Below are 17,260 nucleotides of genomic sequence, written 5' to 3'. Positions count from 1 at the left end.
TAATTACTTGCGTTAACATGAAATAAAAATATTTTATTAAATAAAAAAATAAAACATATATATAAATTATTATAGTCGTATGTGTTGGTTCATACCCATTCAAAATGAAATCTGACGTGGACATAGGGAAGAGTTAGAAAGGTGACGTGGCACGAATAAGAGCCTCAACAGCCTTATCCCGACATCCATGATCCAATCCTCCTTCCTCATCCAATATCCAGACACACACTACCCCCAATTCCCTTCACATATCTAAAACATCCAAATCCTCTCACACTCATTTTATTTTTTCCAACCAGCCTAGAGAGCATTAGCATTAGCACTAGCACTAGTAGCAACCATGGCTTCCGCCGCATGTTTCTTGCACCACCACGCACTCACCACCAATGGCAGATCATCATCATTACCGCCGTCGCTGCGCCAGGTTTCAAACATGAAGCCTAACCAGCAGGTGGTGTGCAAGGCTCAGAAGCAGGAAGATGATGGAAGCCTTGTGTCCCGTAGGTTGGCTCTCACTGTACTCATTGGTGCTGCCGCTGTTGGCTCTAAGGTTTCTCCTGCTGATGCTGCCTATGGTGAAGCTGGTAATTATCTTCCTTTTTCTTTTTCTTGTTCTTTATCAGCCGTACGTTTAGGCCTCATGAACCCTAGCTAGCATGAAGAGATAATGATATTAATTAAGTGAATGAAAATGAATGGGTTGATTTGGATGCAGCAAATGTATTTGGAAAGCCAAAAACAGACACAGAATTCATGCCATACAATGGGGATGGATTCAAGCTGTCGATACCATCGAAATGGAACCCAAGCAAAGAGGTGGAGTTCCCAGGTCAAGTGCTGAGGTATGAGGACAACTTCGACACCACCAGCAATTTGAGCGTCATGATCACTCCCACCGACAAGAAGTCCATCACCGACTACGGTTCCCCTGAGGAGTTCCTCTCTTCGGTATTCCATTTTCCCACCAGCTTAAATATTTTATCAATATTTAATCTTTGCTCATCCATTTGCTTCTCATTGAATCTTTGCAGGTGGATTATCTTCTTGGAAAACAAGCTTACTTTGGTAAAACCGATTCTGAGGTGATTCACTAACAGATGCATATAATATATAACATATGTAATAGCTATCATAGACTTCATTTTTGGTACCTCCCATTCCCTTGTTTTTCGAATTTAAAGCAACCATTTACATACGTGGTTTGAGTACATACATGTGTGTGCGCGCGCGCATATGCAGGGTGGTTTTGACTCCGGTGCGGTGGCGACCGCAAACATATTGGAGAGTTCAAGTTCAACAGTCGGCGGGAAGCCGTACTACTTCTTGTCAGTGTTGACAAGAACCGCCGACGGAGACGAAGGTGGGAAGCACCAGCTAATAACAGCCACCGTCAACAACGGCAAGCTTTACATTTGCAAGGCACAAGCTGGGGACAAGAGGTGGTTCAAGGGAGCTAGAAAGTTTGTGGAGAGTGCTGCTAGTTCCTTCAGTGTTGCTTAAACAAAGCTTAAACATGGAAGAGGGATTTTATGTAAATCTTATTAATTTACGAGTTATGATTTTGTTGGATTTGAATTTGCTGGCTATTTTATCGTCCAAACCTTCTTGTCTTTATTTCTTCTTTTTGTCTTTAACAGGGAAACTTGTGGATGTTGAATATTAACTTCTGGTCGGACCAATCATTCTCAAAATAATGCCTCATGTTTTGATTTTAATTATTAATATTAAGGTTTTTTTTGTTTACTAGAAAAAAAGTAATTACATAAATTAATTGAAGGCAACTTCGGTTTAAAAATATATGGTTGCGATTTTAATTTGATTGGTATAGACATTGTTGTTAATGGGAGTATGTGGATTTGAGTGTACTGAAGCATATTATCCTCTTATTTATGGGTTGAAAAGGGGCTATGAATAATTAAAAATATTATGACTAATTCAATATCAAATTCTATCGGTGAAAATACCAAAAAAATCCAACTTTATGCAATTAAGAAATATTATTAAGGGGTATTTTTTTTTATTTTCATACATAGAGTTAATTGCATCAAACATCCCTAATCTATGACCCTCATTCTAAATTGGTCCCTAAACTTCAAAACATTCTAATTACATCCTTAAACTATCGATGTTATATCAATTAGGTTATTTTGTTATTAAAATTATTAATTTAATTGTTAAATGGCACGTTAGAGCTTATGTGACATAATTTAAAATGAAAATTTTAAGAAAATGAATATTGTAAAAATAGATGTTTTAAAAATCGTAATTTTAAGATTTTTGAAACTTTTACATAAGTTTTATCGTTCACTATTTTTTTCAGTTTTACTTTATTTTTAGCTTTTATTTTTAAAAGTTACACGATAATGTTCTATTTATTCATTTTAAATTTAACTATATAAGATTTCATGTATCATTTTATCAATTTTAAGAATGAGATGACCTAATTGATAGAATATTAATAATTTAGGATGTAATTAGAACGTTTTAAAGTTTGGAGGCTAATTTAAAATGACGGTCATAATTTGATGATGTGTAATGAAACTAACTTATCTTTATAAAAAATTTAAATAGAAATAAAACATATATATGATGAGATTGAACCTAAAACCTTAAACATCTTAAATACACTAGCTCGATCGATGATTGAAATTTTCTTTTGCCAAAATAACATCTTATTAACATATTTAATGAAACGTCACATTTAAACTTACTATAAAACAATATCTACATCGGAAACTAATTAGAGTACATTTAATATTTATTTATTTATATTTTTTTATGTTATTTTTAAGATAATACTTACAAATATTTATAGTTTTTCTTAACTCATAAATTTTTACCGCATTCAAATACACCTCTTCTTACATTAATAGAAATCCCCATAATTATCAAGGAAGATATAAAAATATTAAAATAATAATTGGGAGGGAGTAAAGCGGTGGTAATGTAATAGAAGGTTTGAAGTTAGGAGTGAAACCTAAACCCGAAAGCAGCAATTAAGAGACAGGACAGGCGCCTCTTCCCCTACGTCTCTTTCTTTTCCTGCTTTCCTTCTTTTCTGGTTTTTGTTTAACCCTGCTTTTCTTTTACTCTGCATTTGGAAAACCAAATACAAACCCCAATCAATGGGAAAGAAGAACCCCTTAGCTGAAATCGCCGTTATCCGATTAAACAACGTACTTGAGAAATTTCGTGAATCAGAAGATGAAGGTTTTTTATTATTATTAAAATCTCGTTTAAATTTTCTATTTTGAAGATTAAATGCATTGGGAATACTGGATTTTTTTATCATAGTTTTATTTAGGGCTTCTTAATACTATAGTTATTGAGTGTGTGTGCGTGGGAGGGGGGGGGAGGTTGGTTGTTTTTCAAGCTAATGTGATAGGTTGTTCATCTCTTTGAAAATGTGTTCTTCAAAATTGCAAGACGTGGTTTGTTGCTACTGCAATAAAATTTACTTGTTTTTGGGAATGCTGTAACTTAATGCTAGCAAACCGAATTTTGTCTCAATGTTGAGAATTGGAGAAAGTTCTGCCTTGTTTGCATGTTTGTGTTGATATATTTACTGAATCCGACAATTCTCGTTTTAAAAAAAAAAAAAAATGTTTTGGTGATTAATTGGATTACAATGGCTATGATATTGAAGAATGCTATTTGCTTCTTATGCATTAAACATTCATTTTAGTATTTTTCTTGTGGTTAAAGTTTTTATATTAGCTTATTGAATTTTCGATGCTGTATGTAGTGTATACCTTTGAATCCAACCTTACTAACAAAGAACGCGCAGTGGTACACAAGGCATGCCAGAAAATGGGTATGAAATCCAAAAGTAAAGGGTAAGTGTTAATTGCTGGTTTCATGCTTCACTGATATTAATAATATTAAGTTAGAAAATGTTAAATAATGTTACTATTTTGATGTATTCCTTCTTAATTGTGGAATAGATACTCACTGCTTTATTTTCTTTTATGTGGTTTAGCAATTGAGTTTTCCAGTTTGGTTTCTTAAGAGCCTGAATTTTGTTTTCAGGCGTGGGAGCCAGAGATGTGTCTCTGTCTATAAAATCAAAGAGAAAGCCAGCAGTATGACAGAGAAGAATCCAACTAACGTGTCATTTTCGGAGGGGACAAAATTGGTTTTGCAGGACTTATTTACATATTATCCACCAGATGATGGAGAGCTTGAAGAGAAGGTAATTGGAAAATATAGCGGAAAATCTGCTAAAATACGAAGAAAGAAAGATGATATTTTCTCGAAGCCATTGATGAATGCTGCGGAGATTGCAAAGAAGGTTAAAACACTTGCATCTAAGAGAGAGAAGCATCCAAACATGAGACAGGTTCTTCCTTACAAGCTGGCTTAGAAACTTTGGCTGGATGCTACTTATTTTTTCACTCAATTCTTATGCATAAGGGGGGATTTTGTAGTTTCTCTAAATTAGTTTATGAGAGAAGGTTTTCTGACATCATGAATGCAGATTGATGAAGAGAGGTCAAAGCTTCCAATTTCTGGGTTTAGGGATGCCATTACATCTGCAGTAGAATGTCACCAGGTTGCCTTTTGTCTTCTACGTATTTTTTTTTTAAGATGTGTGTCTGTGCCTGGTGCACAGATTCAGAATATAGTAGTAATACAGAGTTATTTATATTGGTATTCTCAATTATTTCTGCTTTGTCTCAATTCAATGGGTTGTTATTTCCCAATGAGAAGTCCATATTTTCCTGTTCTCTTTGAGTTACAGTTGGATGGTTGGGATTATTTCATATTGTTATACTTATTTTTTCTTCCAAATTCCAATGTAGATTATCCTCATTTCTGGCGAGACTGGGTGTGGCAAGACAACACAGGTATTCTTTTATCTTTTATTTTTTGGGTATATTTAATAGAACTTTTTGAACTATCTGTTTTCGAAGTGCCCCTGCCCATCATTTTCCCTTCTTGATTAGTCTACACGGACAGAGAAGAAATGTATATCACATGATGCTTGATGGGCTATAATTGATAATTCTAATGAAATCCTATTTAATCCTATGAAATTAAAATGAGCAGGTTTTAAGGCTTTTGATGCAGCTGAAACTGTCCTTGAAATATTCTAATCCTTTATGCAACAATAAAGGGTTGCTATTGCTGCAAACTGAATCTGCAAGTTTTTGGTTGTCTAACTCAGAGGCTCTTTATCTTGTTTCCGAAATGACTCTTAAATTCTCATCTATGTGCAGCTTCTCAAACTCTAAGTCGGGAATGGATGCTAATTTACTGCATTTTGTGTTATGTTACTTATAGGATTCTTAGTAGAAAGTTGGTAGCTGGGATCTGTGAAGGCTTTTCTTTAGTTGTCTTCTTCTGATCTTATGTTAGTACTTCAAATAATACCTTCTTTTAAGAATCAGAATCTAATTCTGGCTTTCTCTCTATGGATACAATCAATTGAAAGTAGAGTTCATGAATACCAAGATAAGTGAAGTTCTGCTTAAAGCTGATGAACTGAATTTATATTATAATTGTGTCTAAGAGAGATTATATACAATATTTTAAAAAATGAATTTATATTATAAATGATTAAACATATATAATTAAATCAAGCCAGAAGTCAGGTATGACAATTATTTTCTTAAAAGAATAATATCAAGAACCAGTTGCTTTTATAGAAGTACTGCTACCTCAAAATTTATCAGAATTATTAGTGTACGATTCAAATTATACCCAAGGCTGAGGAACTTAGTTCACTGTTCCTTGAAGTTCATGATGTAAGGATTCTTTTGTTTTCGGGTTTGTGACTTATATTGCCAGTGCATCTGGTCCAGGTTCCACAATTTCTTTTGGACTATATGTGGGGGAAAGGTGAGGCCTGTAAAATACTGTGTACTCAGCCTCGGCGTATATCAGCTACATCAGGTGTGGATAAGTTAGGCCTGTGTATTCCTTGTTCTACTTTTTTTTCCCCTGCTTTTATGGTTTGCAAACCTTCATATGGTTGCTCTTTTCTTTATTTACTAGTGGCTGAGAGAATTGCTAATGAAAGAGGGGAAAGTGTTGGAGAAAATGTTGGATACAAGGTACTGTTACTAAACTGTTTTTTAAATATGCAAGTGTGATGCGAATCTTACTTGTTAAAATAAATGGCATTTTAAGAGAAATTACTGCTTTCTTCTCACTGCATTTTAACCACACGAGGATGGGTAATGTATTAGAGGTAGTCTTACCAAAGGCATAGAACTAGAACCATTTGTTCAAACTTTCACAGTTCTTTAACTACTGAAGGAATTAAAAAGTATCTGCAGTTCTTGCTACTATGTATATTTTTCAGTGTGGCTCCTTGCCATTTATCCAGCAGTTTATTGTTTTCTCGGTTAGGTGTGCTAATGAGTGTTTGATTTTTCTTGGCTTTTTAATGGAAAAGCTTTAAGTTTATACCACCTTGCTAAAGGTTATGATCTTTTATGAAGATTCGCTTGGAAAGTAAAGGCGGTCGACACTCATCAATCGTCTTCTGCACGAATGGGGTATTATTGAGAGTGCTGGTTGCAAACAGTAGATCAAAGAGAGAAGACATCTCTGACATGACTCACATTATTATGGTATTTAATTTACTCTTGTTTTGCTTGTAAATTTTCTTAAATTTCATATTCAGATGATTAAAAACAGCTTTCTTTCTTTGGTAAAATTCAGAAAAAATTAGGGGGAATATGTTAATATGGGCTGGGGAGATTATATATTTCAACATAAACTCAGGATTTTTCTTGAACCTATTTATTAACATGCTTAGATTTAATAGCTGTTCATATTAATGTGGCCGAGGTGCTTACCAGATTCTACATTGACATTGTTTCATTCCACATTTCATATTAGGACTGACTGTTTTAAAGTTGTATTGCCAACATCATTTGATAGGGATGATGCATGTTTGGATAGGGATATAGGATACTGAGACTAACTTCCCCACTTATATTGCTTGCATCCTTGGCTAGGAATGGACTTATACTAGAATAGGGATGTAGAGTAGTAGGACCAATTGCCCCTGCTAAAATCCTGGAAACTTCTTGGGTTTATCTATAAAATGCTTACTGTTTCCACAAAAAACCAATTGCCCCTGCTAAAATCTTGGAAACTTCTTGGGTTTATCTGTAAAATGCTTACTGTTTCCACAAAAATCTGACTTCTATTTCTCACTCTATATGCTAATGAAATATAATTGTTGCCCTCCTTCAGTATTTACTTGTAGAAGGGTTTATCTAGAAAAAGCTAAGTGGTTATTGTGTAAAAGACTGAAAATGAATGGAATGGGCTGTTAGTGGTTTTTCCATTTTAAGTGTGGTTCAATTACATTTGCATGGAAATCTGAAGAAAGAGAAGAAAAGAGAGAGGAAAGGCAGTTCCAAGTATAGGTGTTTCTATATGAAAACAATTTTCTTATGGTGATACCACAAGAAGTATTTGTTGTTCTATAAAACTGAAACTAAAACATTTTCTAACAAGTCTATTTACCTCCACTGATCCGAAGTTCTGAACCCCTCTATGGATTACTGTTCTTTCCTCTTGAAATTTTTAGAGGCTGCACTAGCTCCTCTCAGCTTTTGGCTATAGTCCAATGTCAGTGAAGAACTGTGCCATTGTTTTCTCCTTTTGTTCTCTCCGTGATGTTAATTAAGATATAAAGGCTTTTGGGTCTTTGCTTGCCATATGTACTTGTTTAAAAATTGTATCCTACCCTCCTTTTATCTACTCCTAGGAATTTTATGGATCATGATAGGCACCATGTTGGTTGGCTTGTTGTTGCTATTTTCCTTTGGTTCTTGACTCCCAACCTAAGATTTTCTTCTCCCAGGAGTGTTCCGCAGAAAAAGGACAGATTAGTGTTTGAATTTGAGAACTGGAAAAGGTTCTCTATTTCTGCATCTGACTAGCTAGGATGAGCAGTTTGAAAATTGATTACTAAGCCAGCAATACCAGGAGAATTTAATAATAAGGTGGATGCTGGGCATATACTGGCCCTTCCAGGCTAGAAAGATTTATTTGGCAATTAGTTCCTTGGACTGGTTCAGTCCGAAAACCTTGGAATATTTTTATTTGGTTTAGATGGGTGATGGGGTTCTTGTGCTTGTAATTTTCTTGGGGAACTCTTGTTTTTCAGATAAATCCATATTTATTTTCTTCTCAAAGCTGTATATACATATATATTATTTTTCTCATTTGTGCATGCACATTTGTTTATGTTTATTATGGCCTACAGTTGTAGTTGATAATTTCTGAAATTTGTAGGATGAAATTCATGAAAGGGACTGCTTCTGTGATTTCATGTTGGCAATTATCAGGTACATGTACTGTGATTCAAAATTTCACCTTCTTTGTTTGCATTTTTGGCCAACCTTGTTTGCTTGCTTTTACTAACATCAAGTTTTATATCATATGAGTCTAAATTTAAGGCTTAAAATGGTTTAGGGTTTACCATTTTTGCAATGTTTCTTTAAGCAATTTGGTATATTGTATATGGTGTGGCAGTCATATCCATACTCTCTGGGCCTCACCACTAGTCACATAGCTGCCTGTTTTGAGTCAGAACAACCCTGAAAATCGTAGGTTATCCCCTTGGCAATATATCCCAAGGGATGGTCGTATAGACTCCATAAATTCTTGAGAATATCTAATATGGTAAAGAGAAAGTGAGACAATTATACTCGCAACCTACTCGAGTTAGGTTTGAAAAAAAACTCCAAATTTGGTTCGGTCATTATTGAGCCAATATCGAGCTCCAGCAGCTAAAGTTATTGGTCGAGTCAAATTTAATTTATACCCTCGTGTTAATTATTTTCTTCCCTAGGGGCATGTTGTCTTTGAAGATGGAGCTATGGAAGATAATAGTTGAATAGAATGTTTGACATTTTAATTTTCTCTTTGTCAATTTGCAGGGATATACTTCCTTCGTACCCTCATCTACGGGTGGTTAGTTCTTCACCTCATGCGTTCATAATATTGCTCCAATTTTATTTTAAAATCTTGATGGAAAATTAATTAGTATTTCCTCTTTTGTTGTATGATATAATAGGTACTGATGAGTGCTACTCTTGATTCTGAACGGTTTTCACAATATTTTGGTGGTTGCCCAATTATCCGTGTTCCTGGGTTTACATATCCTGTAAAATTCTATCACTGATTTTTTGTCATTTATATTTTTGTTTGGATCACATCATAATTTTCTTGATATTCTTAATTCAGGTAAGAAGTTTCTATTTGGAGGATGTGCTTTCTATCCTGAAATCCACAGACGATAATCATCTTATTTCAGCTAATGCAAGTGACCAGGATGAAGACCCAGAATTAACTGAAGAAGATAAGATCGCATTAGATGAAGCTATTAATTTGGCTTGGTCAAGTGATGACTTTGATCCACTTTTAGATTTGATTTCTGTTGAAGGAGGGTCAAAGGTTCATAATTACCAGCATTCTTTGACTGGACTAACGCCACTAATGGTGTTTGCTGGAAAGGGTAGAGTGGAGGAAGTTTGCATGCTCCTCTCGTTTGGTGTAGACTGCAGTCTAATCTCCAAGGACAGGAAGAGTGCTTTGGATTGGGCTGAGCAGGAAAACCAGCAGGAAGCTGCTGAAATAATTAAAAATCATATTGAAAGTTCCCAAAAAAATATTGGGGGACAGCACTTACTCGAAAAGTATATAGCATCAGGTAATCCAGAAATCATTGATGTTGTTCTTATTGAACAATTACTAAGAAAGATATGTATTGGTTCAAATGAAGGAGCCATCCTTGTTTTCCTTCCTGGGTGGGAGGATATAAATAGAATGAAAGAGAAATTGCTCGCCAACCCCTTTTTTAAAGATTCTTCCAGATTTATTATAATACCTCTGCATTCAATGGTTCCATCTGCTGATCAAAAGAAGGTCTTTAATCGTCCACCTTTGGGCTGCCGCAAAATCGTTCTTTCAACCAATGTTGCCGAAAGTTCCGTTACAATCGATGATGTTGTCTATGTTATAGATAGTGGTAGAATGAAAGAGAAAAACTATGATCCATATAATAATGTATCAACCCTTCAGTCTTCATGGGTCTCCAAAGCAAATGCTAAGCAGAGAGAGGGGCGAGCTGGTCGATGTCAACCTGGAATTTGTTATCATCTTTATTCAAAACTTCGAGCAGCTTCTATGCTTGACTTTCAAGTTCCAGAAATTAAGAGAATGCCAATTGAAGAGCTCTGTTTACAGGTAATGTATGTTCTGCTTTGTGCTTGTTAGGTCTCTCTGTCTCTCTCACTGAAGATGGGGGGATATCTGCTACAGAAGTTTTCCTGTCATAAACCATGTTCATCTCCTTTCTTTTACATTTATTTACTAATATTGTGATACCGTCAATGTAGTAGGCTGTGCCTCTTTTTTCTCTCCCAAGTGTGGTTTTGCTTATTTTACAAAAAGGGCTTTGCAGGGATGGGGGAAGAGGTGTTACTTTCTTTGAAAAAGAAGGAAATAATTGAAATGTAACAGTTTGTGCATGATTCTATTTGCACTGGCAGGTGAAATTGCTTGACCCAGCTTGCAAAGTAGAGGATTTCTTGCGAAAGACATTGGACCCTCCTGTTTCTGAAACTGTACATAATGCACTTAGAGTCCTTCAAGATATTGGGGCTTTCACGCAAGATGAGGAACTGACAGAACTTGGAGAGAAGCTTGGTTATCTTCCTGTTCATCCATTGACATGCAGGATGCTTTTCTTTGCCATATTGATGAATTGCCTTGATCCGGCATTGACACTAGCATGTGCATCAGACTTCAAGGATCCATTTGTCCTTCCCATGCGACCAAATGAAAAGCAGAAGGCTGCCGCTGCCAGGCATGAGCTTGCGTCTCTGTATGGTGGGCAAAGTGATCAGCTGGCACTCATAGCTGCGTTTGAGTGCTGGAAGAATGCTAAAAGAAAGGGTCTAGAGCGACGTTTTTGTTCACAATACTTTGTCTCATCAAGCACCATGAACTTGCTGTTTGGCATGCGTAAGCAGCTCCAGGGTGAACTAATACGGCATGGGTTTATTCCAGATGATGTCTCAAGTTGTAGTCTAAATGCAAATCACCCTGGAATACTCCATGCAGTCCTTGTGGCTGGTTTGTATCCAATGGTGGGGAGGATACTCCCTGTAAAACAGGGTAAACGATTAATTATAGAGGCTGCCAATGGCAGTAAAGTTCGGTTACACACTCGCTCTGTTAATTCAAAGTTAGTACCCAAGAAACCCGAAGATTGCCCCTTGATTATGTATGATGAAATAACACGTGGGGATGGGGGTATGTTCATAAGGAACTGTACTGTTGTTGGGCCATTTCCATTGTTATTTCTTGCAACAGAGATTGCAGTGGCTCCTATAAAAGGCATTGTTTATGATGAAGATGAAGATGATGATGGGGCTGATGGTGATGGTGATGATGATGATGGAAGTGATGATGGTGATGGTGATGCATGCAACACTGATGGAGATGAAAAGTTGGCTGTTAGTAAGTCAGGTGGAAAAGAAGATAAGGTCATGTCCTCTCCCGATAATTCTGTTATGGTGGTTGTTGATCGCTGGCTATCATTCAGATCAACAGCCCTTGATGTTGCTCAAATTTACTGCTTGAGAGAACGATTATTGGCAGCAATCTTGTTCAAGGTAGGCATTTCCATTGACTGCGTACATACATAAGAGCTAAAATACACATTGCCCACCTTCCCCGTCCCTGTTTTCTTTGATCAATAGTATCATTTTAACTTGTTCAGCCATAAAACGTGCTCATTTTCTTGTAATATTCTTCTCGACTTTTCCAGGTAATGCATCCACACGAAGTTCTTCCTCCTGTTCTCGGGGCGTCTGTATATGCAATAGCTTGGATTCTATCTTATGATGGGTTATCAGGCATCCCAACGCCAGCAGAATCTGTAGATTCACTGACTTCGAGGGTGCGTTCTACTGATATCAACAAATCTATGCCAGTGATGAAAGATACAAGTCCCAATCCAAGTAGGTTCCTTTTGTCACTTTTGAACCGAAGCCCATTCAGCTGTTCAAGTTTCCAGAAAGGTGTTAAGGGCCCTGCAGTAGGGGCTGTAACAAATGGAGTTGAGTCCATGAGTTACAACCAACAGGCACCTGTAATGTCAGCTGGAATGAGCTTATATCAAGCTGCGTTGCAGGACCCTACGTCAGTTGCTTCCGGTTCAGGTGCGTCTAAATCACAGGGTTCTGGAGACGATTCTTGCAAGCGACAACGCGGGAAGAGGTCTATATCTTGACCGTGAAGGTAGTATAAAACATATTTTATAAACTAGAAGAGGAAGTGGATGGTGGATTATGCTCATAGTTTTGAAGGTTTTGCATTTCCATTGAAGTAACCTAGAGGGTTGAGAATCATTATCTATGCTACAGGCTGACATATAAGAGTCGATACTTACATGAACTAGGGAATATTATACTACTAACCTATGGCAGCCACTTAGCTGTTTTATGTGACCTTTTTTTTGCATAATTAATATTTTCCTCTGATAAATTAATGGAAAAGATCTTTATTATTATTGTTGTTGTTGTTGTTGTTACTATTTTTAAAGAGGTTGTAGTTTGAGAGATGAGGAAAAATTGCAGATGTTAATATTCAAAATTTAGATTTGTTAGATTCTTTTAACAGATATAATATGAAACTTTTGGATTAAGTTTGAGTTTCATCATTAACAGTTAATGTTATTTTTTTATTTTTTGTATTTGTTACATTGCAAGTGGAGTATTTTAATTCCACAAGCATGATTTAAATACATATATATTTTTAATTCTCGAATTTTTTTAAATTTTTTTACTGCACTTTAAATGGAGGCTTTAATATGCACGGCATCTTTTCGTATTTATGGTGGGTAAAATTGATTCCTTAGTTGAGTTTACCATCATCAAAGGGTTGTGCGACAAGCATCTCGCCCGGATTGAAAAATGGTATTCCTCTGGAATCCGACGTCTGCGGCAACTATCTGGTGAAGAGAAAAATATTAAAAGAGTTGGGTTTTTTATTTGAGCAATAAAATTTTGTTTAATCAATTTTCTTTTCTTTTCTTCCCTATCTAGTGTTGAGATAATTCAGGTTTTAGGTTACCGAAGATAGGTTTTTTTTTTAGCATCATGCTAATTGAACTACTTTAATAATCTTCAAGTCGAGAAATTTGTTGTGATCTCCTAATCATCATATTTTTTCTCGCGAGTCAATTGAGGACATAGTTATTAATTGCTATTACATACCGATAAATTCAAAGGTTTTAGTGAACATTTGGGCAATCAGGAGAGATCCTAATGCCTGGTCCTATAATGTTGAAGAGTTCTCTCCAGAAAAATTCATTGATGGCAATATAGATCTTTATAGACAAGATTTTGATACATTGCATCGCGTTCGAATATAAATTTGTCTTCATAAATTAAGAATTTAGTCTCCGCACTTTTATATAACTTAAAGTAGACAGATTTTTAATCGAAATTAGAATTGTAACCTCGCTACACAGGGGGTTTTATTTTTGATAATTTTTATTTAATTAATTTAATATAAGTTTTAATAAATTATAATTACTTGGTGCTAGTCCCTTTATTATACCCAAATTTAAGATTCAAACCTTATACTTTAATTTTGACATAATTTGGTCAATTTACTTTTATAATGTCATTAATTATTCTAAAAAGCTAACAATTTTAACCATGCGTGTTTTTTTTTCTTAAATTCATTCCTTCTAACTAATTCACGACTTAATCACCTTCTAACTAATCATACCAAAACATATTTTTCTTTTTTAGAATGAATATGTTAAAAGTAAAAAGTCCACCTCAACATTTTAATTGAATTTATCAAGTGTATTAATCTAATTAATGATACTAATATATATATATTTCTTTGTTGGAATAAGCATATTTAAAGAAAAATTCACTTCAACTTTTCAACTAAAATTATTACCATGTCAATTAGTTAGACTAACTAATTGTATTATAAAAGTAGATACAAAATTATTTCATATTAAATTGTAATGACTAAATCTCAAATTCGAGTATAATAAAAGGACCAAAATCACAATTTGATATTATAAAAGTAGATGAGAAGATTACGTCAAATTAAATTATAGAGACTAAATCTCATATCTAAATATAGTAAAAGGACCAAAACCAATCCCTTCTCTTCTTTCCCCCAGTGCCTCACCCAACTAAATAAATAAGGCGTAATAACTTATTTGACATTAATGTTACCTATAACAACATGTATCGATACCTTTTGATGAGTATCAATACTTAAAGCATTTAATGTTTAATTTAGTGATCGTTGACCCTTTTTCACATCAATATCTGGAGAGATTTATGATACTTGATTAAAAGTATCGATAATTTTTTGATAGGTGTCGATACTTAATTACAAGTATCAATACAAAAACTATTTTTATTCAAAAACATTTTCTAATTTGTTATATTAAAATAATTTATCAAATAAAACTTAGTTTAATAATTTATTTTAATATTTTTATTATATTGATGTATTATATTTTTTAAATTTGTTTTTGTATAAAAAATCTAAAATTTCTTATTACGGTCAGACTCGAGTTAAGCATTTTTAATATGGGTCAGGCTTGAGCAAAATTTTAGGCCCATTTTTGAGTTGGGCTCGGGCTTAGAAAGGGAACCTAAAATTTTGCATTGGTCTGACCCGACCTATGATTAAGTCTATTTACGAATAAGGTTTCTCAGGAAATAATAATTATTTTTATTTAACTTATGTTTCAAGTTAATTAAACTGTAGATGAAGTGGTAAAAAAAATTATACGTAAGTCTTCAATTGATATCGAGTAAAAGAAATTATATTTAGTTATTTTCAGTCACATACAACACTATTTAGGGTAGTTTAGATGGGCGGTGCGTTTACTTGCTGTTAGTGTAAAAACAGCGGTAACGGTGAGATTAAATACTGTAACGATATTATAGCGTGAGACAAAAAGTAAGCTAAATGCATCGCACCACACCCAATCGTCCATCCAAACCTCAATTCATAAATAAAAATTGAGAAGAATGTTAGAATGGTTCTAAAAAAAATTTGAAATAAAATTAATTTTTGCAATTAATAGAACAAACTTGGCCAAAATCTTATGGGAGGAGAGAAATATAAAGGGCAGACCCCCCCCCCCCCCAAAAAAAAAGTAGAACTGAGTGAAACAAGATAATAGAGTGAAAGAAATTAAATGAAATTTATTACGAGTAGAAAATGGAGAAAACGTATACTAAATTTTTTCAAAGCTTCATTGACTACATATACTAAATGAACCTTTAAAGACTCACCAAAAAAAAAAAGGACTTTAAATGTGTTTCTTAAGAAAAACATTTATTACGTTTTGTCCTTTTATTTTTATTTTAATTAAAACATATTCCAACAGTATTTTGGTATTTTTTTTAATTCCACAAATATATTTAAAAATTTATCAAGTGTGTCATTTATTTTATACGTATTTATTTTAAATATTTTATTATATTTTATAGGACACTTGTCATTACCCCAATTCTGTGTATAGAGTTGTCCTAAAAAATATAATTATTGTTACCAATAAAAAGAAAATGTAATTATTTGTTATACATGCGTTGAAGTTTTTGTAAACTACACCATTAGTCACTAACTATGGGTAAGTTTTTGTTTTGGCCACTTAACTAAAAAAGTTATAATTTGGTCACTAAACTATTCAAAAACTTTCATTCAAGTCACTAAATCATTCAAAAGTTTTTAAGATATTGGGCTATTAAGTTTTTTTGTAATTTAAAAAAAGTTCTACCAGCAAGCTCCAAGTGATGATTTGACAACTGGTACGGTGGATCAGTATTCAGTTAAAAAATTTTTGGCTCGAAAATAGCTTTCTTGCACAACGGAAAATTAAAGTTTTGAAAACCGAGTCGGTTGTGATATTTATAGCAATAAACTTTACTTGAAATTACTCCTGTGTTTTCGGCTAGACGGATCCTTATCGTTCCCGACTTTCAACCGGACGATCTTCGTTGCTATTCTCATACTACGAACTACTTCGCGGGTGGGCTCGAACGAATTCAAATCAAATATAGAACCAGAAATGATTTACTTTACTTTTAGTGGGAAAACAAAAATCTCTCTCTAATAAAAACCGGTAAAATTGTTATTCCGGAAAATAGAATTTATACTTAGAAATAAATTCTCACTCTTTTCAGGCAGAATTACAATATCTCAAAGTTGTGTAAAACTTCTTGTGTTTTTAGCCCTACTGGTACTATCTATTTATAAGGAGAAGAAGTAAAACTTTTGTTGAATAAATACAAGTTTATTTAATAGAAAAATAACTTCATAGTTGAACTAGGAGAGAGAGGGCGACAACGCTAGTTAAATATAGTAGGGTTTGTCGTCCCATGTATTAACATGAAGGGCTTTTGAGCCTCTCCCGTATCGGGTCCAATTATAAGTGCTTTTTAAACTTTTAACCCAACATTATATAATTCAATCTAACCCAACACATATTTTTCTACTTTCCAAAATAAAAATCATAAAATAATTTTCTAATTAAATAATTTTTTCAACCTAATTTTGATTCCGTTAAAATCATGAAAAATTTACCGTAAAAGAATTTATGAAAAATATATTTAATATTTATGCATTTAATGGATTCATAATGACCAATTAATTTAATTTCATTTTCAAACTTTAATTATTTAATTAAATAATTAAATAATAATAAAAAAACCATAAATTAATTCTCAAACTATTTCCATAGTAGGAAAATCACATTCATTTTCAAATGTTTCACATTTCTCTAACTTTACCATCTATATCCATTTATGTTTATTTGATTCAACATACAGTTCATTTCTGGTTTCAACGAGGTAGCAGAGGGAACAGTTAGACATGTGTGATTAGCGCTCAAGTGATTTATAATTAAGTTCTAACTTTTCGCTTATTAATTATAAACTTATTTAGTCACAAAATCATTTCACTATAGTATCATGACTGAGTTCTCCCTAATGACATACCATTACGAAAGCAACTTGATTAGTACTCGTCCAATGTCTTTATCATAAGTGTGTTATCCCCAAAGGATATCCTTAATCTCATTGGGATAAATCTGTTCTCACAATATGATCCTATTTTATCACATGGGAACCATTATATCTTCCTTCATGAAAAGTCAATCACTATCAAATAGTAATTAAGTCATTTATCCCAAAGACGAACGACCTGTGGCCACGTTTACTTTTCATCTATCATGTAA

At 34.0% G+C, this 17,260-nt stretch overlaps 2 protein-coding genes across 3 annotated transcripts; both read left to right on the top strand.

Annotated features, from left to right (window-relative positions):
* Positions 1-1,691, top strand: LOC107959740 (oxygen-evolving enhancer protein 2, chloroplastic). 2 transcript variants are annotated; one of them, XM_041091776.1, is made up of 5 exons: positions 92-584; positions 716-948; positions 1,032-1,082; positions 1,240-1,531; positions 1,638-1,691. In XM_041091776.1, the coding sequence occupies exons 1-4, from the start codon at positions 341-343 to the stop codon at positions 1,498-1,500; spliced, it is 789 nt and encodes a 262-aa protein (XP_040947710.1). In that variant the 5' UTR covers positions 92-340; the 3' UTR covers positions 1,501-1,531; positions 1,638-1,691. The 2 variants fall into 2 exon arrangements, with proteins under 2 accessions (XP_040947709.1, XP_040947710.1); XM_041091775.1 differs by lacking the exon at positions 1,638-1,691 and having other exon boundaries at positions 1-584; positions 1,240-1,575.
* Positions 1,692-2,921: 1,230 nt separating this feature from the next.
* On the top strand, positions 2,922-12,547 carry LOC107959741 (DExH-box ATP-dependent RNA helicase DExH6). Its single transcript, XM_016895879.2, has 14 exons — positions 2,922-3,210; positions 3,746-3,836; positions 4,030-4,339; positions 4,478-4,552; positions 4,803-4,847; positions 5,805-5,895; positions 5,998-6,056; positions 6,447-6,578; positions 8,260-8,312; positions 8,907-8,940; positions 9,044-9,133; positions 9,214-10,215; positions 10,521-11,648; positions 11,804-12,547. Exons 1-14 carry the CDS (start codon positions 3,126-3,128, stop codon positions 12,266-12,268), a joined length of 3,660 nt encoding a protein of 1,219 aa, XP_016751368.1. The 5' UTR covers positions 2,922-3,125; the 3' UTR covers positions 12,269-12,547.
* The last annotated feature ends 4,713 nt before the right edge of the window (positions 12,548-17,260 follow it).

The sequence above is a fragment of the Gossypium hirsutum genome, chromosome D04 (genome assembly GCF_007990345.1).
Source record: "Gossypium hirsutum isolate 1008001.06 chromosome D04, Gossypium_hirsutum_v2.1, whole genome shotgun sequence".
Classification (NCBI taxonomy): Eukaryota; Viridiplantae; Streptophyta; class Magnoliopsida; order Malvales; family Malvaceae; genus Gossypium; species Gossypium hirsutum.
The sequence above is the reverse complement of the archived record's forward strand: the minus strand, read 5'-3'. Positions and strand labels throughout refer to the sequence as shown.